A 26,343-nucleotide genomic window follows, 5' to 3' on the forward strand; every position below is an offset into this window, starting at 1 on the left:
ATTTTGCTTGTTAAAGGACATAAAAAGGAAATACATCAAGCTGTTAAAGATGGCTACCTTTGAGGAGGGGAGTGAAATTAGGAGGTGTGGTATTGGGGGACTTCCACTATGTTTTGTTTTCAATGTCAATGTATTATTTTGCAATAAAATACATTATTTTATGATTTAAAATGTCATAATATACAACTATTTTATATGTACGCTTAATATACATATACAAATTCAAGAATTGTGTGATGGTGGAATCTGAATGTAACATAATTCTGACATTGGTCAAATTAGGATCTCAGCAATGTGCTAACAACTCATAGAAAAAGCCTAGCCTGACATGGCCAGCTGGTAATACAGGTGGGAGATCTTATCTTTGACATCAGCATTGTAAAAGGGGCCTAGTTATATTTTAAAAGGTTTCAGGGAAGTGGGTGATATCATCAAATGTCTTTAAAGAAAAGCACCTGGTTAGTAAGTGGCTTTATTAAGGCCCCATTTGCCTGATGCATCTTTTTGGCATTGTTCACTGCCAAGTTCTGGAGATCATACAGCCACCAGGAAAGCATTACTTTAAGAGGAATTTGTAGCAGTTTTCTAACAGTGCATAGGAGGACCACACAGCTAGTTAGCTCAGGAAAGGATGCCAGCTTGCTAACACACCCTGAGTGCATGCAGAGAAGCCAAGTATAATTTCTAAGGTTGGGAGCCCAGTTCTTAAGGAAAAAAAAAAAAAAAAAAAAAAACCTAAAAATCCCAAACCCTTAAAACACCCCTATATATTATATGATCATGTTAAAGATAAATGTATCTTGGCTTCTGAAGATTCAGTGCACTCAAGTAGCTTTCTAATCATGATGATCATTTTAAGCTACGCTGAAAATACATCATTTGCCGGTTTTGTGAAAAGGAGGCCTGATGAGGACTGAGTTGGACATGTCCCTGTGCTGATCTTCTGAGGCTTGTGTGCCAGTTCCGGCCCAATTTGAGAAATGGAAATGCTAAATTGCTCCCTTCCAATGAAGTAATCGTCTTCAGTTTTCACAGGAGAACTGTTCATAGCCCTTGGAGTGCAGGGCTGTGAAAAGAGGAAGCTGAATGCAAAATTAATATGACTGAGAGGGCTCTGTAGGACCAAAAAGCCAGAAAAGGAGAGGTCATTTAACTCAACTGACTCCTTGAGGGCAAAAGACAGCATGCCTTGTTTTGTGTTCAGCACAAGTAACCTGATTTAGACTAGACTAGAGGCTCTGTAAATGTCTGTCAAATTGATGAATTAAATTTCTGGAGCACTGAAACATGAGGAGTGCCTTACTGACTTTTTGTCATTGCATATTTATACCTATGAAACAATGTCCTTGCTATGTTGGCCTAGAACAAGGGATACAGAATCTGTTCTACCAAGGAGAACAATGGTTCTAGGCTCTTGTAATGTAGATTCTATGTATTAAAACATTCAAAAACTCATCCATGCTCTGTCCTCTGAATCTGTAGGTCTGGGGATATTTCCACCCATTTTTGCTCTTGTCTGCTTTTGGGCTGATTTAAAAGGGACATCAGGAAATTTAAGTGTCCAGGGCAGCCATACATGTGCAGTGGAGCAACTTCTGTCAGTAAAAGGTTGCTTAACAGCTACTGTGTGCCAAGCATGGTGCTGAGACCTGGGGAGGGTGAGGAATGCCAAATGAACAAGATCCACTCCCTGGCTCTGTGCAGCTCACCCTCTTTAGGTGTCTGAACCGTGAAGACATGATTACAGCATGGTAAGGGATAAGAGTCCCTATCCACCTGTGACATCCTCATATCTGTCAATTTTCTCTGAGCATCTTCCCGTTTCTTGCTCCCTACCCAGACTGGCCTCTCCATGAAGGACATGCATGTCTTTCTGTACAATTATGTGCACAGTTTAGGAACTGGTAAGCCTTTACTGTAATGCATTTCACCCCTAGGACAGATCACGCAAAAAGTTTTTTTATGGAATGGTTTGGCCATTGGAAAAGCATTGCTTTTCCTAAAATTGATATAGACTATCTAGGAGATCGTGGAATTCAAGACCCTAAGGAAATATTTTGATCTTGAGTTTGAGAAGTAGGCCTGCCTTCAGTTCTAAGAGTGAGAATAAAAGAGCAATACTAAAAAATCTGGATCACTACAACTTTAAGCTTCTGGAAGTGGCCTCAAACACCTGCCCAGATTCTCCATAGTGCATAGTTCCTTTCTCAATTCCTGCTGAGATGCTGGTCACCTACCTGAGATTGCATTGTTCTTTTGCTTTTTTGCTTTCCAGTTCTGATGATATTACTTCACCTTTCCTCTTCCAAGATATGAAATAATAAATTCAAAGAACTTCCAGACAAACCCGGCCCCCATCACCCACAACTGATCCATCAACCAAGCTACACAACATCTGGAGATATGGAGTAGCCTGTGCTGCTTGCAATCTATTTTTTTTTTGAATGAGGAAAATAACGCAACAGTTATGAACTAGAAAAGGAACTTGGATGTGTATCTGGGGGTAGACAGAGTGATGATGATGATGTCCCCTCAGTGGAATTTTATTTCTATATTTGATATAGAGACACTCCATGAGGAAAGGGATTCTACTACTCTCATTCTTCATTGTATGCCAAGAACTTAGCCCTGTGCCTGGCATATGGGAGGAGCTCAAATGATGTTTGCTGAATGGATGAATGTTGTCCTCATTTTTTTCCCTCACCTTCTCAGAACAGTCTGCCTGGGAACTTCAAGTACAGCATTTCTAACCTAGTCCTAAAAGCCACAGTGACAAAACAGGGAATCTATGTGCAGGCAAAATGTAATGTTCAATGTCTCATGCCCCGCTGTTGAAATCCAGCTAGATTTTCAACAAGACAACTACAAGTTGGCCCACATATATGCTCATCTTTTATATATGGAGTGAATGATGATGCTGAGGCCCTATCCACATTGTTAGAAAACCATTAGATTTCTGCTACCCGTACTGGATACGCCAGCTCCAGAATTGCATATTCTTCTTTTTTTCCCTTCTAATTGTCCACTCAGGCACACATTCATACATTTAACAAATACTTACTAGTTAAGTATTTTGTGCCAGACACTGCTAGATATCAGGGATACAAACAAGAATGGACAGGGATCTTTTCCTCTTAAAGCCAACAACCATGAAAAAATTGGCAGCCAGATTATTTTGGGTTTGGGACAGATGGAGGGCAGGTGAATGGAAGTTAGACGTTGACAGCCACTACTACAGCTGACTTTGACAAGCAATCCCCTTCTCCAATTAGTTTCAAACTACAGCCAATTGAAAGAGCAGCCATCTACCCTTCCCTGAGTCTGTGTATGGTGGGGAGGGTGTGCAGAACCTGTCCAGCCACCTATACTTACCTTTTGACACAAGATTCGATCATGTCACTTGCCATCAACTTCAGCCGTTGTTCCAGGTGCTTTCCAAACTCTTCTTCAGGCCAGTGCAGGTCCCGAATGAAGGTCTGAAGGGCGTCAAGTTTCCAAAACAGATCTTCTGAGGTGCCTGACCCATTACTGGCAGGATAAAAATTAGAAAATGAGAGTCACCCACTGGCCTCAGGCTCTACAAAAACTAACACAGAGACAACTGGGGGCTAGAAGGCAAACAGCAGCTTCAACATACAAAACAACGTGTGTTGGCGGTGGAGGCGGGGGCGAGTCTCCACCGGCAGATTTTGAGTTTTACCATACATGACTTAGTGTGCTTTGCTCAGCCAATTACCCCAGACCAGTGAGAAGTCTGGGGAAGGTGTTGCCCCATAACAACCAGGAGAATGGTGTATGGTAAAAATCAGCCTTCTTTTAATAACCACATTAACACATGTGATGATTCAGATGAAGGCCACGAACCAGGGGGAGAAATAGTCTCAACAGATAATAACTACATGGCAACATGCAGTTATTAAACTTCAGGGTTTCATGCATTTCCCCAGCTCCCCTCCAGAGTGGAGACCTCTTGGAGATTGCACAAGACTTTTCGTTTTCAAAGGACAGTGCTAACAAAGTGGTGAGCGAGGACCTGCTTTCTCTCTTGAAGAGCTGGAAAGAAATTAGGGTGACTCAGATCAAGAGGGGTACACCTGGATACCTTGATTCCAAAATTCTAGTTCAGTTTGGTTACTGTTCCAATTTTCATAGACCAGCCCATTGCATAGGCAGGGTCCTCACCAGGATGAGGTGAGTCGGGACAGTGGAAGTTAGTGGACAAGGGATATTGTCACTGCTTTAGGGCTCAAAACCTGAGCTCTTTTACCGTTGCACCATCTTACCCAGTCCTGTGTGCAGTTGGGGAAATTGGTCTTGATGCCTTTCTGTACGATGACGTCTAAGAAACTTTTACCTGGGGCATCTACAAAAAGCCTGTGTATGAAAAATGCTCCATCTCTCATCCTCCTGCCCTTCTCTGGCTGGCTGTCTTTTTTGTAACAATCCCATTTGGAGCTCTGAGGGGTGTCCTCCCCCCCACCCACTTCCTCGCATACCACTAATGCTAACACAGTAATTTATAAAATGTCCAACACACCATGCATTACCACTTGTTCTGACATCGTCTATAGAAACAGATGAGAGTGGGTGTTTCTATTGTGACGGATGCCAGCTGCATTGAATTAATGCTTCAGAGAGAAATATAGCTAGTGCATAAATGCATACACAGCTACTGCAGGGCGGGGAGGGGGCACACGCCCAAGCATGCTGAGAGGGAGCCTATGGCCTGGACCAACAGGGTAATGTTTTCAAGGACAGACCAGTCTGAGGTCAGTACGTAGACGTATCTGACACGAAGGAGCAGGTAACATATAAACACGCCCTTAAAATGAAAGGTGGCAAAGGAAGAAACTGGAATTATGAAAAGATATAGAATCAGGCATTTCCTGGTGGGTGATTGAGAATCCACGCCTTCTTTTCAGATACTGCCGTGAGCATTGTTCAAAAGTGGGGGAATGCGCTGTTTCTCCGTGAAAGTTCAGCCTTCCCCCTGCCCCAACCTATGCTTGGGAAAAAGAAACCCCAACTTTGTCTAGTCTAAGCCCCGTTTTGGAACTGCATGGTTGTATGTTTTAAATCATTAAGTACATATGAATGCAATAATTGGTACTTATTACAACAACATTTTGACACCCATCTGGTTTCAGAGTTTCAAAAAATTCTTGTAGGGTTTTTTTTTCTTTGAAGAGCTTATTATTAAGTTTTGACATGAGGAAAAGAATATTTTCTTTTTATTTTTAAGATAAACTGTTAATGTTAAGGCAATAGCACCAAGATTATTTTGATTGCTGAGCAGTTACCAAAATGTGTTCCCACTCATGCCTTAATTAATTGAACGGAGACCATTATCTGCTTTATTACAATGTCTTGATTCATATCTTTTCAAAAACAGTGTCACAGAGCATGCACAGAGGAAGATAAGAGAAGCTTTCTGATATTTTTAAATTTTTCACAGATACTACCTAATCTAATTTTTTCATATAGTCATCTTAGCATGAATATGATTTGTGTTTTTTTAGAAGCTTTTTTTCAGATATAAATTTTTGGAGGTTGTAATTTGCCTTTAAAAGAGAATCAGACACATTGACCATATGATTTTAGTGTGAACTTGTGAGCAATTGTAGGTTGTAGAAATATTAGGCAGCTTTGGAGGAGCCAGCTAGAGCAGTCATTTTAATGGTCTGTCCTCCACCCGGATTACTGCAAAAATAAAAATGCTGAGGGCCGTCTTGATGAATGTGATTCTAAGATTTCAAAACATCACTGCCAGTTTCAGACCATTTTTTATTCCTTTGATAATAACACTTCCCTTTGAAAATGTGCCAATTTATTCTTTCAAGAAAAAGCTTATCTGGTCTGTAATTAGCTGTGGTCTAAGAAAAGGATCAAAGAAGGGTACAGAATCGCTAACCCTTATTTCACTTATTAAATCATGCACGTGGCTCTAATTTCCCTGAGGTAGACTTTAGGGGTGCTCGATCTTCTTGCTAACTAAAAAAGGAGAGAAGATTCATTTTTGAAGCTAGAAGAAATGGCTTCTCAACCCTCACTCCCCCAGACTGCTGGCTTTCAAGAAGTGGCCCATGCAACTCTGACATTCATGTGGATGAGTATAAAGCATAGCCCTATATTCAGATGATATGGCTACCAAAAATTTAATTATTTATTGTTTGAATCTTGTGTTTCGAGAATTATTGAACTTCTCATTACCTAGTTCTCAAAGCACCATATTGTACTGTGACCTTGGAAAGTACATAATATATTTTTTTACATAACATTTATATGACTAAGGCTTGATCCATTCAGAAATTTTCATTTAGCCCTGAACATACTGTTACTATATCCTGCCATTTGCTGACACCAGAAATATGCTTTATGGTTTAAACATTCTCTAGGAATTTTTTATTTTTATTTAAAGAAAACACCCCAGATTCTAGGTAGGTGTGCTTCCTTCTTAGATTTAGATCAGGCCAGAGATGACTGGCCAGCCCACCAAAGAGGTTTCCTCCACTATTTTTGGATGTCTAGCTCCTAAAGTCATGTCACCTGCCAAAAAGGGTAGAATCCTTTTGCAAAAGAATTCAGGAAGTGAAACATAGTCCTCCAGCATTCAGTGGGCGTAAGACAAATTGTTAGTGCTGTATATATAGCAAACATCTTACAAACATGATGCATGCCAGAAATAAACAATATTGTCTCTGTATGATCAGCAAAATATGTCTAATTATCCATCTCCATCTCTGTTATATAGGATGTATAGAAATAAACAATACATATCCATGCCAAGATCACTTAAATTTAAATGAGATCTAATGTGAACTGAATACACACTCCGCATCATATATAGCAGCCATCCATGACGGTGCCGAAAAAGTAGGCATTTGTGGGATGCCTAGAGGGATGTTAACTGGTAGATTTGGTACTTTGGGAAGGTTCACATTGGGTAGGTTCACATTGGGTAGGTTACTGGTTAAACTCCTGTGGAAGAAACAGACAGAAAGAAAAAATACCATCACAGTGACAATGCAGATGTGGCAGAAGCACACGACAATTGTAAATAAATTGACCAAGTCCACAGCAAGACAACAGCAAAAACTCAAGCGACACACTTCAGAAAGCAGCTTACAGATGGGAAGCTGTGGTGTGGCTCTGTATCCAGAGAAATGACAAAAGTTAATGGAAAAATTAACCACACAGTGACTTAAAAGTGCACCCATACACAATGATCACATGCCTTTGGGAGGGGCCTTTGGTTTCCATATCCATTGCCATAAGAGTCTAGAACTTTTCTCATGCTAAGAACTTGAAGTTCCTGGAATTCTTGGTGTGGCTGGGGCTGGGGTTGCTGTGAAGTCACTGGGATTGATAGAAATGGTGGAGCACTTCAATTTTCTTATTTTTAAAACAAATTACTGTTGATGGAGGCATATTTCTCAATCAGACGTTAGATACCAAATAGAGTAGGAAGTTCACCCACTTGGAGGCACACCTAATGGTGATGTACAGAAACCAAACTCTTTCTAACTGCTGCTTCTAAAGACAGGTGTATGGGCAATGAGGTGTCAGTTGATGGTGAAATTAATGAAATTGTATCAAGAAGAAAGATCAGATTTGAATAATTTTATAGAACATTTAAAGAAAATAGAAACTTTCTCTCTCAAACTAAGTTCAACAAAAATGCAGAAATGTTTACACACAGAAACAGACACCAAGGAAATGAAAACAATCCCCAATTCAGCTCTTGTATTAGACTCTTTGACCAAAAGTGGATTTAAAATGTGGCTTCATATCATAATAGTTACCCTTGGAAGTGGGACAGACACTGGGAGAAAGCATGAAAGGGACTTCTGGGGAGGTTCCACTTTTTGATCTGTGTGATGGCTTACATGGGTGTGTGTTCAATTTGTGAAAATTAATCAAGCTCTGTATTTTTCTGTAAAAAGTTAAAATAAGTGACTAAAAAGTTAAAAATGTTACCTCATACCAGCCTTTTGTTTTTGGACAAAGATGGATCAACTGATGTGATGGAAGAGAGATGGATGGTTTTATAAGTAGAGGGAGAAAATAAAACAAAACAAAACCCCCAACTTGAATCAACTGTATTTCTTTGGAAGGACGGTGTCATACACGGCTCCTCAAGCTGGCACCGTGTGTCTCAGTAGTGGCATTTTAAGGGTGTTCCATCCAGCCAAAGTCACTGGCACGGTAGAGCCCAGCCTAACTCTGCATCTGAGAGGAGCCTTCCTGTTTAAGTGAAGTTGACAGCACTTTGGCAAAGGACTTGAGGTTCTCTTTTTGGATCTTGCAGGAGAAGAGCAAGTTTTGCCAAAGCAGCTCTGCCCTGGGCAAGCTGTGTTTGACTAACAGGACTCCTGCAAGAGCTGGAGCTGCCTCTGGGTTTGCTTGGGTGGGGAAGTGGGGGAGTAGGGGAGTAGCGGAGTGGGGGAGTGGGGGAGTTAGGGAAGGGGGAAGTTAGGGGGTGGGGGGTGGAGGTGGGTACATGTCTTCTGCTAAGTCAGAAATTCTGGACCTTGAAGATCACCTGGATACCTGTCTCCCTCTAGAAACAGATTATTCTTTCACAATGGCAATATAGCCCCAGCTCATAGACTGAAAAACCTAGAATGCAAAATTGTCTACCTGGCATTCTCTTCTGTAAGGGAAACAGGTGTCTCATAAATTTATCCTTTACACCTCACATTTTGGGAAAGCCAATTATACATCTCTACTTGGAACTAAAGGGTGCTCTTGTGGGAATGGTCAAGAAAAGATTAACTATATGACTATTAAACAGAAGGGAAAATGGAACTTTTCCTTTTATGTGTCTCTGTTTAAATGGGGAATTTGCCTTTGAATTCAGTCCCTGGTGGCTCTTAGTCTTAAACACTGCCATGTAACAAAACCGTTGGCGATTTCCACTGAGACATGTGTAAGCCTATATAAGCAAATGTGATCATTAAATGATACACACACTGAATAATGATCAAGGAATTAGAAGATCTTAGAGATGGCAGCCCGGAAAGTTAAAATGTCAATTCTGAGCAAATTAAAAGTAGTTAGGAGTGAATAACATACAAATGTATGCAAAAGCAATTTAATTTAAACATATTAGCGGGTGGCGGGTACACAAATTAGAAGCAAGCTTCATTTTGCACACAAAAATAAAAAAATACTTCTATTAATCAAAACATATTGTATTTGTAAAATATGACATTTCAGCTAGACTACTGCACTGGACTCATAGAAACATTTCCTTCTCTTTTTTTAATGCTCTACTTTCAAATTTTATAATGCTCTACTTTCAAAAGGATGAAACATGCTTGATATTTCTGCTTTTAGAAAAATAATGTAGTGTATTACTAGTGTTACTAATATTTCATTTGGATATTAATAACATAAAGAATCAAGGAGGTAATTCTAAGCATAATATTTTACTAATACACATGTGAAAAGGGGGAATTTTTAAGTAGCACTTAGTTCCAATCAGGCTCCTGGAACTGCTGATGACTATAATGAATTATTACTTTAAAGAGGGCCCTTTTAGCAGCTACCTTAAAACAAGTTAGTTATGCATCTCTGAGAGAATCATAATTGGATATGTCTGGATAGTACAAGAAGTATGAATTGCAATCCTAACAACTTATATGCATTAAAATTTACACTCTTTCATTCATTTTGGGGACTCTTGAAAAAGAATAGCTTCCATTTAGGCCAAAGTGCCCATCCGTGGATGGTTTAGAAACATTCTCATCTACTCACTCTTACATGGATGAATGTCACAGATGTGTGCACGTCTCATCATTTCTATGGATAGAAATGAGTGGAGGTGAAGTCATTCCTGCTTCTAGAATTGACTCTAATCAAGACACTGACTCCATGCAGAAGGGATATAGTTGTGCCTTTCTCAAAGATTTTGGCTTTAGATTTATGGATGGGGTTGTATTTAAGATACAAAATGCCTTCTACTTTTATGAATCAGTTGTTGCATGCATATATGTAGCACATCTTGTCTTTTCTTAGTGCTTTGAGCACTGAAGCCTCTGTCAGTGTTTGTGCTTAGGTCTAATCCCTACTTTGGGGCAGGGGCATTCTCTAATATCTTCCTAGAATCTAGAGCAGTATTTTACAATCTTTTACTCATTATCACCCTGCCCCACAACTTCCTTCTCCATGAAAATTTAATACAACAGATATATAGAATATCTGTTTATGTATTATATGTAGATCTGTGCTATATATATAAAAAGAGTAAGACGTTTTTAAGCGCCACCCTCCCACCTGAGTCAATTTTCTCAACTTATGAGCTGTAAAGCCCCCATTGAGAATGTATCATCTACAGAAAAAAAAATTCCAAACTTCGTGGGACTTTAGAACCTCCCAAACATCTCTCCAACTTTACGGCTTGCCTTTGTTATAATCCATGCTGGCAAAAACTCAGCGTTTGCATGCTCTCCCTCCCTTGTATTTCTACCTTTGTACATCATCTTTCCCAGCATCCCTACCCCTTTTGAAATCTTGCTCTCAAGCTATGTTTTTCATGACCCCTTAGTGGAAATTGATTCCCCTCTATTCTTATGTCCTCATAACTTTTCCTTATGTTATTTGTAAATTACAGATTTTACATTGGCAAATAAAGTCGTTTTTCCTTTTTCATGATAATTTTGACATTTCATAAAGTCATTTTTCTTGTGTGTATGTTGCTCAGACCCAACTAGATTGAAACCCTCATCTGGGGAAACATCCCCATAGTTTTCCCATTACATCCTTATCATTTTCAGCCTGTGTGGGTTCTTTAACAAATATGGCAATTAATCAACAAACATTTATTGAGCACCTGTTATGTTCCAGGCCCTGTTATAGGTGTTAGGGAGGCAGCGATGATCAAATGTGCATATGTGTCTGAATATGGACAGTGATATTTTCAAGAATGTTAGCATTGGAAAAGCTTTGGTTATTCAAAGTCCTTGTTTGACAAAGTAGGATACTGAGCCTCAGGGAGGTGAACTGAGGGAGGATCTCAACTCAGAAAACTTGGTGGCCCAAGGTCACCCAGCAAATTATTGGCAGAATCATGAGATCTGACACCAAGTACATTACTTGTCTATTTGACACCAGGCCACCTGCATATTGCTAAGGTGTCTTTGGTCTGATGGTTGATATGCTAATATGTTCCACCATAGTAACAATTTTACTACATATGTATCTTATGGCATTATGTTTTATATCTTAAATATATACAATAAAACTTATTTTCAAAAAAGATATTGATGGCCAGGTGCAGTGGCTCACGCCTGTGATCCCAGCACCTTGGGAGGCCAAGGCTGGTGGATCACGAGGTCAGGAGATCGAGACCATCCTGGCTAACACAGTGAAACCCTGCTCCACTAAAAACACAAAAAATTAGCTGGGCGTGGTGGCGGGCACCTGTAGTCCCAGCTACTCGGGAGGCTGAGGCAGAAGAATCGCTTGAACCCAGGAGGCAGAGCTTGCAGTGAGCCAAGACCGCACCACCGAACTCCAGCCTGGGCGACAGAGCAAGACTCTGTCTCAAAAAAAAAAAAAAAAAAAAAAAAAAGATATTGATATCTATGACTATTTGGAAAGTGACATTAAAAAATACTTTTTATATGCATATCTGAGGCAGAGTGAGAAAGTGCATTTTGAGAAATGAGAATCCCAGATTTTACAGTGTGCATATATTAAGAAGCAGTGTTTAGTTCTACCATTCAGAGCTGATGCAGGGCAAGAGAGCCCCAAAGTAGGGCTTAGCCCATGAGGGTTCTTGGCTTCACCCAGGAAAGAATTCAAGGGTGAGCCGATGGTAAAGTGGAAGAAAAATGCTTTATTGAAGTGGTAGTGTAAAATCTCTGGTGGTGTTACAGAGCTGTGACTGCTCCTGCAGAGCAGGGCTTTCCCACAGGCAGTGTGCTTGGAGTAGCAGCTCAGGGCAGTTTTGCAGTCATATTTATACATGCTTTTAATTACATGTAGATTAAGGAGAGGTTTATGTAAGATATTTCTAGGCAAAGGGTAGTAACATCTGGGTCATCAGGTCATTGACATGGAAATGAGTGGTAACTCCATGGCAATGGTAAACTGACAGGGCACACTGGTGGGAATGTCTTATGGAAAGCCACTTTTGCCCCATCCTTGTTTTAGCTAGTTCCCAATTTGGTCTGGTTTCTGAACCCCACCTCCAGAGTTAAGTTCTGGCTCTTGCCTCAGAACAGTCCTAACCTGAAGTGGGCAACCATGCAGCCAAGGATTCCCCACGCCTGGAGGTGTTTAAGTAAAGATTGAGTGACCATCTGTCAGGGAAAAGGTAGTAGGCAAGGGTGGTGGAGGTACTAGACTTGGTAAGACTTTGAATGAGTTGTTTTCTAGGTTTTCTTTCATATTGAAGGCCACCATGGCTTATTACCAATGAGCTAACACTGAAGAGCTGATGGAAATGTTGTCCATTTCTTGTTAGGACCAAAACCTCATATTCACAGCTGCCAGAAGGATTGTGGGCAACCTGCCCAACTGTGAGTGGTGACCCTACTACATGTCCAGATGGAAACCCATGAGAGGGCCATGGGCTCCAGATTTTATTGACAACTTGGGACTGTCTTTGAGAAGCTGACTATCTTTAGCTATGGTTAGAAGCAAAGAGATGACATTTTCCACCAATTCATAGAGATTCTAACCATGACTGTGTCTGGCTTAACGGAAACAGAGATGTAGCTTCCCTTTTCTCTTTTCGAAGAGATGGAAGACTGTCTTTCTAGGGAAAGGCTGCCATAGGACTCAGCCATTTTACCCTTTCCGTCAAATAACTTCAATTATTTTTGTTGTTGTTGTTTTTGTTGTTCATCTTAAATAACCTTAATTGTATCAAGCCTAAATGATGATATCTATTTTCTTTTACAGGGCCATATTTTGAAATAAGAAAATCTGAAGAATAAAGGATATTTTTCATTCTCTTTTTAGCAAACTCAATACATTGGTAGCATTTTCTTGTCAGATTGCTATTTTTCTTCAGCATTTTGAATGCTAATTATTTTGAACATTACATTGCATTTCATTACAATGCATTTCTCATTTTACTTATAATGAGGTGCTTATAAATTTTGAAAAGAAGAAGAACAGAACTACTTGAGGATAACAATTGTTTGAAAGAAAGGCTGTGTGTGTGTATGTATGTATTGGAAGATTCTGTGGCAAAAATGGAAAAGACTGAGCAAACTAAATCTATTTACCTAAGTTAGTTTCTTGTTTTGGGGTGAGCTTGATGAGAAGTATGCCAAAAAGATCATTCTTCACTTGGAAAAAAAATCTAAGAAGAGAAATGAATCTGCTTCTTCATCAACCCACCAATAAGTAGTCAGATGGAAGTTCACACTTTATTTCTATTCACGTTGTAGGAAACATGGAGAGAGTCACTCCTCTTAGCACATAACATGTCTCCAAGCTCTTTTTTACACTCCATTTTATTCCATTCTGCAAAGCTGTCCCGTGGCATCCACACTCTGTTTAAAAATCGGCTGATACAATGTGTGTGGTAGCTTGTATTTTAGTTAGCACTGTTTTTATTATTTATTTATTTATTATTATTATTTTTTAATAGGGACTCACTCTGTCACCCCAGGCTGGAGTACAGTGGCAGGATCATGGCTCACTGTAACCTTGAACTCCTGGGCTCAAGCAATCCTCCCACCTCAGCCTCCTGAGTAGCTTGGACTACATGCTGTGCCACCATGCCTGGCTACTTTTTTTATTTTGTAGAGATGGAGTCTGGTTATGTTGCCCAGACTGGTCTTGAACTCCTGGCCTCAAGTGATCCTCTCGCCTTGGCCCCCCAAAGTGTTGGGATTACAAGTGTGAACAACCACACTCAGCCCTTAGTTGGCACTTTTAAAGATCTCCACATACTCTGAAAGGCATATACTATTTAGTATGAATTGAACAAACCACAATCATATTCACTAACAGCATAATTTTAGATAGCAAAAAGCTACTAAAAAACACACACGTATCTGCATAATTCTCAGGTTATTATTCACAACTATTATTCCTTTATTCACAATTTGCAGACCTTTAAATTGCCCATGCAAGAGTTCAAATTTTTTTTTAATTGGTAAAAATATTCCCAAGAAAACATCCCTAGACTAAGATTTCCAGGTATGAAGATGATTTTTGAGTCTATCTTTATTTCTGATGGTATTAAGAATATTTAATGCCCCCAAAGAAGTAGCAGTCATGTGTTAAACTTTTATTATTATTTTTTTGAGACGGCATCTCGGTCTGTCGCCCAGGCTGGAGTGATCTCGGCTCACTGCAAGCTCCACCTCCTGGGTTCACACCATTCTCCTGCCTCAGCCTCCCGAGTAGCTGGGACTACAGGTGCCCACCACCACGCCCAGCTAATCTTTTGTATTTTTAGTAGAGACGGGGTTTCACCGTGTTAGCCAGGATGTTCTCGATCTCCTGACCTTGTGATCCACCCGCCTCGGCCTCCTAAAGTGCTGGGATTACTGGCGTGAGCTGCCGCACCCGGCCGTGTTTGACTTTTAAGAAATTTAACAGATTATAAAATGACTTAGTGACATTATCACAAAGTTCCATGACAATTCTCAGACACTGGACAGGCACATTTTTAAAACTTCAGTTTTGCAGGGGAGCAAACAAGTTCATAGAGGTTTGAACCCTTGACTTCTGGCTAGTAAATGGGCACTAAATCTAGGGCTCTTCAAGGAATAGTGAAGGATACCAATTGTTCTCTTCCATGTGTGTTGGTAGTAGTAGTCTCCGTATTTAAGTGCAAGTAAGTAAATGTTATTTCAAGACCACTGTTATTTTAAAACGTAAATATTACTCATTTTAACCTTTTCCTCTTAATAGCTATTCTCCAGCACAACTGTCTTCATTGTATTGAACATTGAAAAAAAATAGAGCCTCTCAATAATTTACCATCAAGGGATCCAGTTCTACCCTCATGAGTGAAAAGTCAGTAGGGCCATATTAAGAGACTGTTATAAACTGGAGAATAACAAACTAAAATTTAAATTTCTTGGTATTTGCAAAGGAGGAGCTACTGGTTATTAACCTCCTTGCAATAGGGAAACTTCTCCTGTGGCTCAGATGTGGAAGGGGGGCAGAAAAGCCTATTTTGCATTAATTTATCAGTGAGAGCCTTATACAGTATAACATTAGAGGAGGGTCTCAGTTCAGAAAACTGCTTAAAAATAGGCTGCAAGTCAAGGCTTCCAAACTGAGGAAAGGCCTCATGAATATTTGTTCTGGAGTTCCTAAAATGTGCTTGTAACATCCCTCTACTTTGCTCCATACTGTTTGCTGCATCCCAAAGATGTAAAATACTAGCATGAACAAAATGATTTCCTTAAAAAAAAAAAAGAAAGAAAGAAAGAAAGAAACTAACAAGGCAAATCCAGCAGTAGGCTTTACCGGAGCTTTTCAAACCATCAAACCATAACCATCAAACTCTCCATATAGGAGTCTCTATTTTTTCAGAAAGGGGAGTCTGAGACTGACACTCTGGAGCCTCAAGTCAAGCCCTCTTCCCATCTGGGGAATGGAGATGGCACCAAGCCTGCCAAACATTTTCAAATAAGACCTAAAATTTGCCAAACATTTGCGGAAATTGACAAACTTGCAACCCACAAGATTTCCCATAATTTATCCTGCAGGGTATATGTCCCATTTTAAAAAAAGCACACGGTTGTCAAATACATTTAGGAAAATCCGGGTTAAACAGAGTTACACAAAATTCTAGGTCAGTGGGGTAGGTATTGTTTCCTAAACATACTTGGCCATAAAGGTTTTTTTTAAAAAGGTGCATCTAAAAGGCCTAGACCAGGCAATGGCAAACTATGGACCTGTTTTGTTAACAAAGTTTCATTGGAACACAGCTACACTCGTTCATTTACATACTGTCTATGACTGCTTTCATGCTACAATGACAGAGGTGAGTTGTGACAGAGATTATGTGGCTCCAAAAGCCTAAGTATATAGTATATGGCCTTTTATAGAAAAAGTTTGCTGACCTCCCTGCCTAGAACCCCACCGAACACACTTTGGGAAACACTGAATCCTAGAGATAACACCATTGGAGTAAGACATACCACACAAATATCACAGCCGAGTTTATATTCCTTCTTCCTTATTTATCTTGTGCAATAAGAGATTTCATTTCATAAAATGTTTTTTCAGCCTCTTCCCCTACCCTGCCCACCTCCTCCATCCCCGACCCTCCTGCCATTTGGGCAAAGAAGCTATGAGCATCATAGTAGAAGAAATGTATGGTGTTTCTCTCTGTCCACAATAACAGTGAAACCCATATGACATCATTAATCCATTTCTGTATTACTCTCCAGCCATTTGTACCCAAACTCCGATGGTATCAAAAAAGGTTTCCTTACTTGACTGGTTCCCATGACTCCCGCTCAAAGCCCCTGTGAATGGATTGTGCAATTGAGGACTCCATCAGATCCACATATCTAACAACAAGTGGGGCAAACAGGTCTTGCAGGTGTTTGTGAAATTTTCCATTGCACAAATTATCTAGAACAGATAAGCAAAAGCTTGTTAAGAACCCACAGCTACTTTATCAACGTACAACACACACACACACACAAACACACACACACACACAGATGATTGATTGTCTTCTACATTTAATATACTGCTTCTAAGGAAGCCAAAAAGAGAAGAGAAGGAAAAAAGTACATAAAAAGCATTGAAATGGAATTCGAAAACACTTTACCCCTTGGTATTGATCTTCTAAAAGGAAAAACGATCATGCTACTTTAAGAAACAACAAAAACAACAATCCACACTATTTTTTTTTCTGTTTTTCTTGCACCCACTTCCCTTCTTCCCATTAAGTTCCTAGGAACAAAGAACACTCTTCATACTCTGCCCTCCTTCATCACCCTCCCTGGGGAGGAAGGTCTATTTTATGGCTGTTGTCACTATAACATACTCTGAAATGCTTGACATGTTAGTCAGCTGGAAATTTTTTTTTTTCATCTAGAAAGCACCTTTTGATAAAAATTGCAAAATATGAAGAGGTTAATTAATCTGAGAGACAATAAAACACACAAAAAATGGATACCTCTTCTCACATTACTCTCAGGTTATTCTGTCTAGTTAAGAGAGAGCGTCCCTAGAACGCTCTCTTTGGAAGAAAGAGAATACCCTTCAGCTGTATGTTTCTTTTTGGGGGGTGGGGTTAATAATAATAAAACCATGAAGAGCTATGCCAAGCCTGTAGTCTGCTTGGGATAAAGACATCTTAGTGATCTGTTTATCTGCACACTACTTAGGAAAGTCAAAGAGTCAAAGGTAATACATACAGTCAGTACGGAGAAAATCATTCAGCAGCTGAAATAGTGGAAAACTGTCCCATGTGTCTGGAGGTTGCACCTCTAAGGCTGCATCCATGTCTACTGCAAAGAGTGACAGGAACGTCTCCGCATGCTCCACCATTAAATCTGACCACCACGCAAAGGCCTTTAAAATTTGGCAGAAAAACAATAGACAAAGAAGTGATGAGCTTCTTTCTCGGACATAAGACGTGAACTCTAGCCCTCACTGTTCAAAATTAATGGTGCATCCAGCAGGGTTTGGTAATTTTATTGTAAAGAGAACAGAATTTTTGATACAATTGGGGTGCTAAGTGTCTAAGGCAGTGCTTTGCGTGATTCCAGGCCTGCCATAGAGAGCCTTTATTCTGACCTATGGGTCAGAGGATGCTGCAGTAGAAATGACAGACGTGGAACTTCTGTTCAATTTACAATAACTCAGTACGTTTTGAGTCATGCTCTTTGTCATTGTTGTTGGCTAGTTCTTGCTCTAAGGTATTAAAATCTGGGAGTTTCTTCACTGTGTTTATGGGTTTTCTGCTGGTCTAACTTGAAAATTTGTAATTATTGTTCACTTATATCTACATATCTGGGGCTTGTCTATGGTCTCATACAAAAACTCAAGAACTCATGTTTCCCTACACATTGGAAATGTTACTCCTATTTCATACTAAGTCAAAGAAAACCATTGTTGCAATTGTCACAAAACTTTTGAGTTGTAATCTTTTTAAGCAAGGAGGCTTTGGTTTTGTATCCAGTCTGGAGGAAAGATCAGGCTTAGGCTAGAAAACACTGAGTAAGATCAGGACTTATTTTTCTGGGGGTTGGACACATATGTACATTGAAAACCAAAAAATATCAGTGAAGTAACTCATTTTCATGCACATGGGCCCTCGGAAATCATTGTGCAGGGTCTCAGGGGGTGACATTCACATCAGACTGGGCCAGATGTGAATTCAATTCAAAGGCATGCATGCATGTTGACTAATCATTTCTGGCAGGGAGCATGCAGAATGAGTGGCAGTGTCAACAGGCCCTGTTTTGCCGATTTCAAAGAGAGCAGAAAAACAAAAACAAATTGCCAGCCCCTTCTGGTCCCCCACATCCCCATTCAATGCCGCAAAGTATTTACATTGGAAACACTTTCCGGAGCATTCACCAAAAAAAGATGGGAAGGCATTTGAAAATATGAAAGATGATTATGGAAAAATTCCATAAATGAAAGGGTTTGTTCAATGGCCAAGCTCTTCTGTGATCTATTAGTTATTAGAGGGATATTCTAACAGCCACTAGGAGGCAGAATAGGGGTCCACCTCTCTTCTTTCACGAGATTTCACTTTACTTACTTCTCCTTTATCAACATGTGGCTGGTTTGCAAATTAAATGAAAAAAATCAAGTCATGGACCATTCTGCAAGGTTGGCTTGGCTGGAAATAGACACCTGCTGTTTCCATTTTAATTTACAGTAAAACCTCACTGATTCAGATTAATGGGAGAGGGGAGATGCTGGCCTGTCAGCAAAAAAAAGCCTAACTTATTGGACTTTCTAAAAAGAGATATCCTTTTACTGTTTTTGAATGTAGCCTATAATTGGATACTAAAGTAAAAAGTATTCATTAAGTTTACATTAGTTATTAACGCAACATAAGTGTAAATGTTTTTTAAGCATGTAATAATTATAGATAAGTTGACTTATAAATTGAAGTCAAAGAAACAGTAGATTTAATTTCATAGATCCTAGGATGGAAAAAAGGGTATTGGATTCCTCTAACTTGTAAGAAGAGTCTTTAGAATTTCCTGAGAAAGTTGAGATCAAGTCAAATATATTACATAAGAAAAAGAGTCACATCTGCAATTGAATTGTCACAGATTCCAATATTTGGGTCTGAACCGATGAGGTTTTATTGTAGTTTCACCACCTGCAGATGAGAGCCCTGGGGTTTAGGGCTTACTCCACTGACTACCTAGCTAAGTCCAGTAGATAGAGAAACCCTCCATGCCACCCCCAGAACTTTCCCAGACACCAGCCTTTTAGGCAGAGACCATCTAAACCCTGGAACTTGCTGGATGAAGTTCCATCTCCACCCCTGTGTGGAAGGCTGACTCTCATCAATCCTGATTCCAGACATTTGAAAAATTCACAAAGGTACACTAAATATTGGCTAGTACTTATTCTTTAGTTATTCAACTAACTTTACATCTTCAGGATGAGTCCAAGAAAAGTTACTGGGAAGACTGAGTTGCCTCCCCAGACATAATTTGCCCTAGAATGACAGGAAAAAACAAAACAAAACAAAAAAACCAAGCTCAAATGTTTGCAATTAAAAGTTTATTAACCCAACCTCATACCTGGCTCTTACCAGCAATTTTTTTTTTTTTTTTTTTTTTTTTTTGGGACGGAGTTTTGCTCTTGTTACCTAGGCTGGAGTGCAATGGTGCGATCTTGGCTCACTGCAGCCCCTGCCTCAGCCTCCTGACTAGCTGGAATTACAGGCGCCTGCCACCATACCTGGCTAATTTTTGTTTGTTTGTTTGTTTGTTTTTGTATTTTCAGTAGAGACGGGGTTGCATCATGTTGGCCAGGCTGGTCTCAAACTCCTGGCCTCAGCTGGTCCACCTGCCTCGGCCTCCCAAAGTGCTGGGATTACAGGCATGAGCCACCGCACCTGGCCTCTTACCAGCTTTTTAGCTTAAAAGTTGCAAACCAGAGGTCATAAGAAGTGCCACTTCTATGATCTATAGAGAACTTCGTCCCTCATTGTAATTTAATATATTATTGAGCAAATATTTACCATCCTTGCATTAATAATCATTTAGATATGAATAGCCCTGCAAAGAACGATGACTACTGTGGCATGAATCATTGCTATTGGAGTCTGGTAGAACAGTTTAGGGATCTAGTGAACCAAGAGAATTTAAATTTGGGGACTGTAGAGCAAGTGAGGACCAGAGCTATTTTTGTACATTCAAGGGAATTCTTTTCAAAACCTTATAATCAAACCCGACTCTCCAAGAAGAACAAAATGATTCTAGCAAGGGCAGTAACAACCAGAAAGCAAAAGTGTAATTCCAATTAAATGAACAGAATCTGTGTGACTGGGTTGGGAAAGGCCAGGCTTTAAAAATATTTCTTTTATGCTTGCTCATACAGGTGAATGCTATTTTTGTACTTGAGCTAACTCACAATGTTCATGGGCATCTAAAGTCTTATAAACCTTTTCCAAAGACGATAAGGAGAATAAAGAGTTATACTTCGGCTACTAAATACTTACCCAGAGCTTTTCATTATTCAAAGACAAAGATGTGTGCTTTAGGGGTACAGTCTACATCAAACACACTGTATATTTTGCACACAAACTAACATGTATATATGTACTCCTCTATATACCACAATACATATATACATATACATACGTATACATAGAGAGAGATTGGGAAGGTGTAGCAACCATACATGAAGGCATAATTCGTGTGTGTATGTTTGTGAATAGATTAGACTCTGGAAACAGAGTTAAGCTGCAATTAAGAGATAACTGTGACCACTGCTACCATATACTGTGTGTGTGTGCATATGATGTATTCTTAGCTGGTGAGATTTCTTTTCTTGGGACATTTAATTACTTTATCTTGGAATTTAAAATGCCTTTAAGGATTATTGTTTTTATTTTAGGTGGAGGAGGCAAGCCTACTAGTCACTTTGATTTGAGTGGTACCACCAAACAGCATGGCCACACAGCCAAGATCCAAGCTTAGGATTTAGTCTTTTGTTTTTCTTTTCTTTTCTTTTTTTTTTTTTTTTTTTAAATATACTGAGCACCCAGAGAACATGGTAGTGAGTACTGATCAGTAGAACATAATTGTCTTACTTTTTCTTTTGGGGAAGAAAAACCCCATGTTTAGTGTGCCAGCAGTAAGGCTACCTCTTCCACTGTACTCCAGCCAGTCTTGAGCCTGGTTGTACACTGGAATCACCTGGGCAGCTTTTAAAAATTACCCATGCTCAGCACCTCCCTGGAAGATTTCAATAAATTGAGCTGGGACAAGACCTGGGGATCTGAATTTTCAAGAGCTGTCCACGTGATTGCAATCTGTAAGTGAAAGTTGAGAACAGGTGGTAGTGCCTTTCTGGCCCACTGTACCTTGAAATGAATCTGCTCTCAACACGTTCTGTTTATTCTGTTCATTTGGTACTTTCCACACAGGTTTAGTCACTTTGATAATCAGATATTCTTATATTTTGTTTCCTTAGCAATTTGTTCCTCATAACAAAAGAGCCAAGCTTTGTGGAGTGCTCACTTTGTGCCAGGCATAACACCAGATGCTTTAATGAATGTGGCCTTCCACTCTAACAATGACCATCTATTGTTATCTCCACTTTACAGGATGAGAGAAGTTATACTGGAAGAGAAGAGGCAAAGCTAGGATTCAAAGCCAAACTTCTCTGGCACAGAGGCTAAACTCCTGGACACCCTGCGTTCTACTGCTTGAAGGACAGGCTGTCCTATGCCTAGTTGTCTTTCAAAAAGCACCAAGGTAGTTGCCTCAGTGCTCAGAAGGTGGAAGACGCTCAATAGGTAGCTTTTGATTGATGGAGAAGATTTTGTGATTGGGTAAAATTTTTAATTTTGGAAAGAATCCTGTGCATTTATCTAAAAGAAAATTTGGTCTCAGGCACTCCAAAGTATGCTGAAGTTTTCATTACTAAGTTTTAAAGTTGGTAATGGGAATTGAGTTGATGTCTACTCTATTTAATTTGAATGGCTTTTGAATATACGAGATTAAAATATTTTGTGATGATGGTTATTAGGGCAGTTTAGGATAAGGATTAACACAGCGAAAAAGGGCTTTTTGGAAAAGTGAAACGTGCCTTGTTTAGCATATAAGCCCTCCTTTGGTGTTTCTTTTGAGCAATTTAGAAAAATATACATCCTTTCTTAGCCCGTAGCAGCCTCCAAAAATAACTTGATTATAAATCAAGTATATCTGTCATTTTTCTTCTCCTCTGATTCACTTAAAAGCACAATTGTGACTGAGAAAACTGTGCTCTTTGTATTTATGTCTTCAAGAATGTGTGGGTTTAGTCCAGCATCATGGGAAGAGCCTCAACCACTCAGATCAGAGGAGGGCAGGCTGGAGCCCCTCCATGCCTCTGGAGATGACTTTGTAGACACGTGGGAAGAACACACTTACCATCACCGGAACCCCAGATGCCTGCAATCTGAAAAGAACATCCTATAGGATAGCGTAGGAAAAATATTCTAACCCACTTAATTGTTTACATGTTTGGAGGCTATCGATTTGCTTTTCCTTATCACTCATGGCTGTGCGTTGTGGATAGATGCTGCATGAATTAGTTCTACCTGCCTCAAGGGGTCTTACCCCCATTCTTTAAGGGTTTTCAGGGAAAAAAATTCTTCAGTACTCTCTCTATATATAAATACTGTATATATGATTCACATAGAGACGGTTGTTGAGGAAGATTAGTATCACTCCGGCGAGCTACTGGTTACTAAGTTTGATACTCATCTGCTGTAATAAAGGTAAGTACAGACAGACATAGGAAACTACACCAGGCTAAGGACAGAATCAAGGCAGGTAGGAGGCGTTGTGTTGGGATGTAACTGCAGTCGTTGTTAAGTATATCAATTGCTTCATGCACGCACAAGAGAATCACCCACATTGACCCTGCCGTGGAGGGTCACCCATTCCACAAGCAGTCCACTGGAAGTTGCTGTTACATTCCTTGGGTCAGTGTTAGAAAGCAGGAGCACCAGGAAAAGTCCCATTAGAAGACATGGTACTGGAAGGGCATGCACAAAGTATGACAGCAGGTGGCTGGTTCATTCGGTTTAGTCACATACCTCTTTCCCCTGCCACGATCAGCCAAGATTGAATAAAATAGTAGAAAAACAGGGAGGAAATTTAAATATGCAATCAGGCATTAGTCGGGACGGTTGGATTTATGGCGTATTATATATTATTTAACTATACTGGCAATTTCCATTTAGTCATGGAATGATCATTTTAGGTACTTGAGAAATTACTTTTAGGAAATGTCATTTTTCCCCTTTGCTGTAAATCTGAATGTAGAGAAAGGGGGAGAATTATGCAGTTTTCAAAAAGATTATTTTAAGAGAGATGATTTTAAATCTCAATTTTGAGACGAGCATTGATATAACCATTTAACCATCACGAAATTTTGGAATTTTTTTGGAAGTGTTAGGTTGTTTAAGTCCTTATAGGTTTGGGATTTAGTTAGCCTTGAAATCCCTTGGTTTATAATTATTATCAAAAGGATCATTTTGACAGTGGTTTCTTAAAAAAAGTAAGCTATATTTATTTAGATGTATGTTGGAGAATCGACAAGTTGAACAACACAGAATAATTTGCTTCTGTCACTGTGTTTAACAACCCAGGCAATCTAAGATGAAAAAAAAAGTGAAGACTCTAGTACAAGCAGAGTAAGTTACAGAGATAAATTGAGAAAGAAGGTCTGTGGTTCACATACCAAATAACTAATAAAAACAACAGTGGTGGCAACAAAAACAACCACAAAAAACCAAAAAATATTTTATGTTCTGGACAATGGTAACCAGATGCTGCTTGAATGATTAACTTTAAAAAGCACTCACCTCATTTGTTCATCGCTAGAAACATCTGAAAACTTAGGCCGAAACATACAACATGCAACCACTTTTTGGTTGGTTAAAATAACCTTCCAAAGACTTCTTGCAAAACTTCCACTTTCATTCCCTTTGCAATCCCAGTTAAAAGAAAATGGGTGTTAAGGCATCTTATTCACAATCTGGCTGGGAAAATCAGCTCTGCAAGCTCAGCTAAGGGACAGTAAGATACACTTCCCACCAAGCCTGCTCACCTCTGCATGGTGCTCCTCATTTTGCTGAAGAACTTCAATGACTAGTTCAGCAAGACGTATTGTATCTTCAAGCTTTTTGGCAGGAGTGATTAACCGGCCTACATTTTCTGTAGTACAAGAGTTTGTGTTAAAATTCAGCGAAAGTGGCAGGCTACTTTTATGGCCATTAGAACTAGTGGATAAGAAATTGAGAATAGTTATCAGTTTTTTAAAAAAAATTCATGCAAATGTTAAGTGCCATGTAATTAGTAGTGAGCAAACCATAAAGCCATTTTATTATTATCACCATTATTATAATACATATTAGAAAAAAGCAGTGCTCCAGCTTCAAATTTGCATATGAAGCTATATTGTCTATGACAGCCCATATCAAATTTAGTGACATTTTGTACACATGTTCTTTAAAGACAGCATAAATGTACTATACCACTCTCTAGATTGTAATTATGCTACCTGAAGTGGGAAGATTAACAGGAGTTTAATATTGATTGCTGTTACATTTGTTTTTTAGATTAGTTATTAAATGCTACAGTGTAATTTTTCATTGCAGGCTCGCATATGTTGGAACGTTCATTTTGAAAATGCAGATTCAAATGTCTGCTTCAAGTTGTCCAGGGAGGAGATAGAAAAGAAAAATTGGATATGCCTGGGCCATTAGTCAGGAATAATAATTGTTAAAAGGGTGTTAGGAGTAGATTATTGAATGGGTTGTGATAGTTGGTGCTACTGGTTGTTACCATTGAAATTTTATCAGTTAAATTGAAACAATGTACTTAATTGTTTTCTTTGTTTTTAGTTTCTCTTAAACTGAAAGTGTTGTATTTTTACCCAGCTCAAGAAGAATCTGAACCCTGGCTTATGTTGCCTTCTTTTTAGAGCTGAGTTCATGAGTTTGACAATGTCATTATGTTCCAAAAGTTACAAACTTTTTTCCTTTGGGAAAACAGTAATATTTAAAACATAAAGGAGGTTTTCTTTCTTTCTTTTCTTTTTCTTGTTTTTTTGGAGACGGAGTCTCATTTATTCTGTTGCCCAGGCTGGGAGGGCAGTGGTGCGATCTCAGCTCACTGCAACCTCTGCCTCCTGGGTTCAAGTGATCCTCCTGCCTCAGCCTCCTGAGTAGCTGGGATTACAGGCACCCGCCACCATGCCGGGCTGATTTTTGTATTTTTAGTAGAGACAGAGTTTCACCTTGCTGGCCAGGATGGTCTCAAACTCCTTACCTCAGGAGATCCACCCGCCTCAGCCTTCCAAAGTGCTGGGATTTCAGGCGTGAACCACTGTGCCCGGCCAAAACAAAGGTTTTCTTGGCCAGTGAAACTGCTTGGATTCAACCAGTCTGAATTCCAGGGGAACTTGTATTTCATGTTTAGCCCCCTTCAAACCTTGAAGCCTCAGAGTCAGAGCACATGGGATATAGTGAAATAAATATCATTTAGTAGAATTCCCCAAGTAGGTACAAACATTTGCAAAAGAACTGGCAAAATTTATTTTCATCTCTTCATCTGAAACAGGTATATTTTGGCTTCAGGATGTTTCTTGCTAGAAAGAATTACCTATTACTAAATAGGAAGGTTTCTGGCAGGCAGCAGGGGGTGGGAGGAAGTAGGCAGACTTAAAATCATAAGAGATTGCTAATTTACAAAAAAAAAAAGGCTCTTAATATTCTTTTATGCATTTCTTAGGTAATGAACATATCAGGTCATTAGTAATTTAGGATTTAATAATGAAAAATAAATTCAGCGAGACACTATGCAAGAAGAGTGTTCTAGCAAATGGGATGTAAGAGTGATTAGTGGGACAGGGTAAGATTAGCCAGGTGTTGAAAGTCTCAGTCTAACAGGGCCTGACGGCTAGTGTGAAAATGGGCTTCCTGGATTCAAGTCAATGGAAAGCTCCATTATCTCTGCCAAACCCAGATGGAAATGTGGCTGGATCTGGTTAGAGCCTGAAGGTGGGGCTGTGGGAAACATAAACATGTGGATTAGGCAGAGAATAACCAACACTCAGAATAAGGAGATGTGGGAGCTTAGGTGCTGAGAGCCCATTGCCTGGTCTAGAGCAACATATATTTAGAGAAAGAGTGTATGACAAGATTGA

At 39.5% G+C, this 26,343-nt stretch overlaps 1 protein-coding gene across 11 annotated transcripts in view; it reads right to left on the reverse strand.

Annotated features, from left to right (window-relative positions):
* CADPS (calcium dependent secretion activator) overlaps positions 1–26,343 on the reverse strand; it is a 475,079-nt gene that overhangs the window by 77,859 nt on the left and 370,877 nt on the right. For 4 of the 11 annotated variants that reach the window (XM_054682049.2, XM_001174527.6, XM_054682047.2 and 1 more), the window contains 6 exons: positions 24,244–24,350; positions 18,713–18,733; positions 17,358–17,514; positions 16,422–16,563; positions 6,832–6,978; positions 3,373–3,528 (listed from right to left, as the gene is read on the reverse strand). In XM_054682049.2, the coding sequence (XP_054538024.1) occupies positions 3,373–3,528; positions 6,832–6,978; positions 16,422–16,563; positions 17,358–17,514; positions 18,713–18,733; positions 24,244–24,350 (730 nt within the window). The remainder of the gene's footprint in view (positions 1–3,372; positions 3,529–6,831; positions 6,979–16,421; positions 16,564–17,357; positions 17,515–18,712; positions 18,734–24,243; positions 24,351–26,343) is intronic. The other 7 variants (XM_009445771.4, XM_009445769.4, XM_516565.7 and 4 more) reach the window with 3 other exon arrangements.

Source organism: Pan troglodytes, chromosome 2, assembly GCF_028858775.2.
Source record: "Pan troglodytes isolate AG18354 chromosome 2, NHGRI_mPanTro3-v2.0_pri, whole genome shotgun sequence".
In the NCBI taxonomy this organism is placed as follows: domain Eukaryota; kingdom Metazoa; phylum Chordata; class Mammalia; order Primates; family Hominidae; genus Pan; species Pan troglodytes.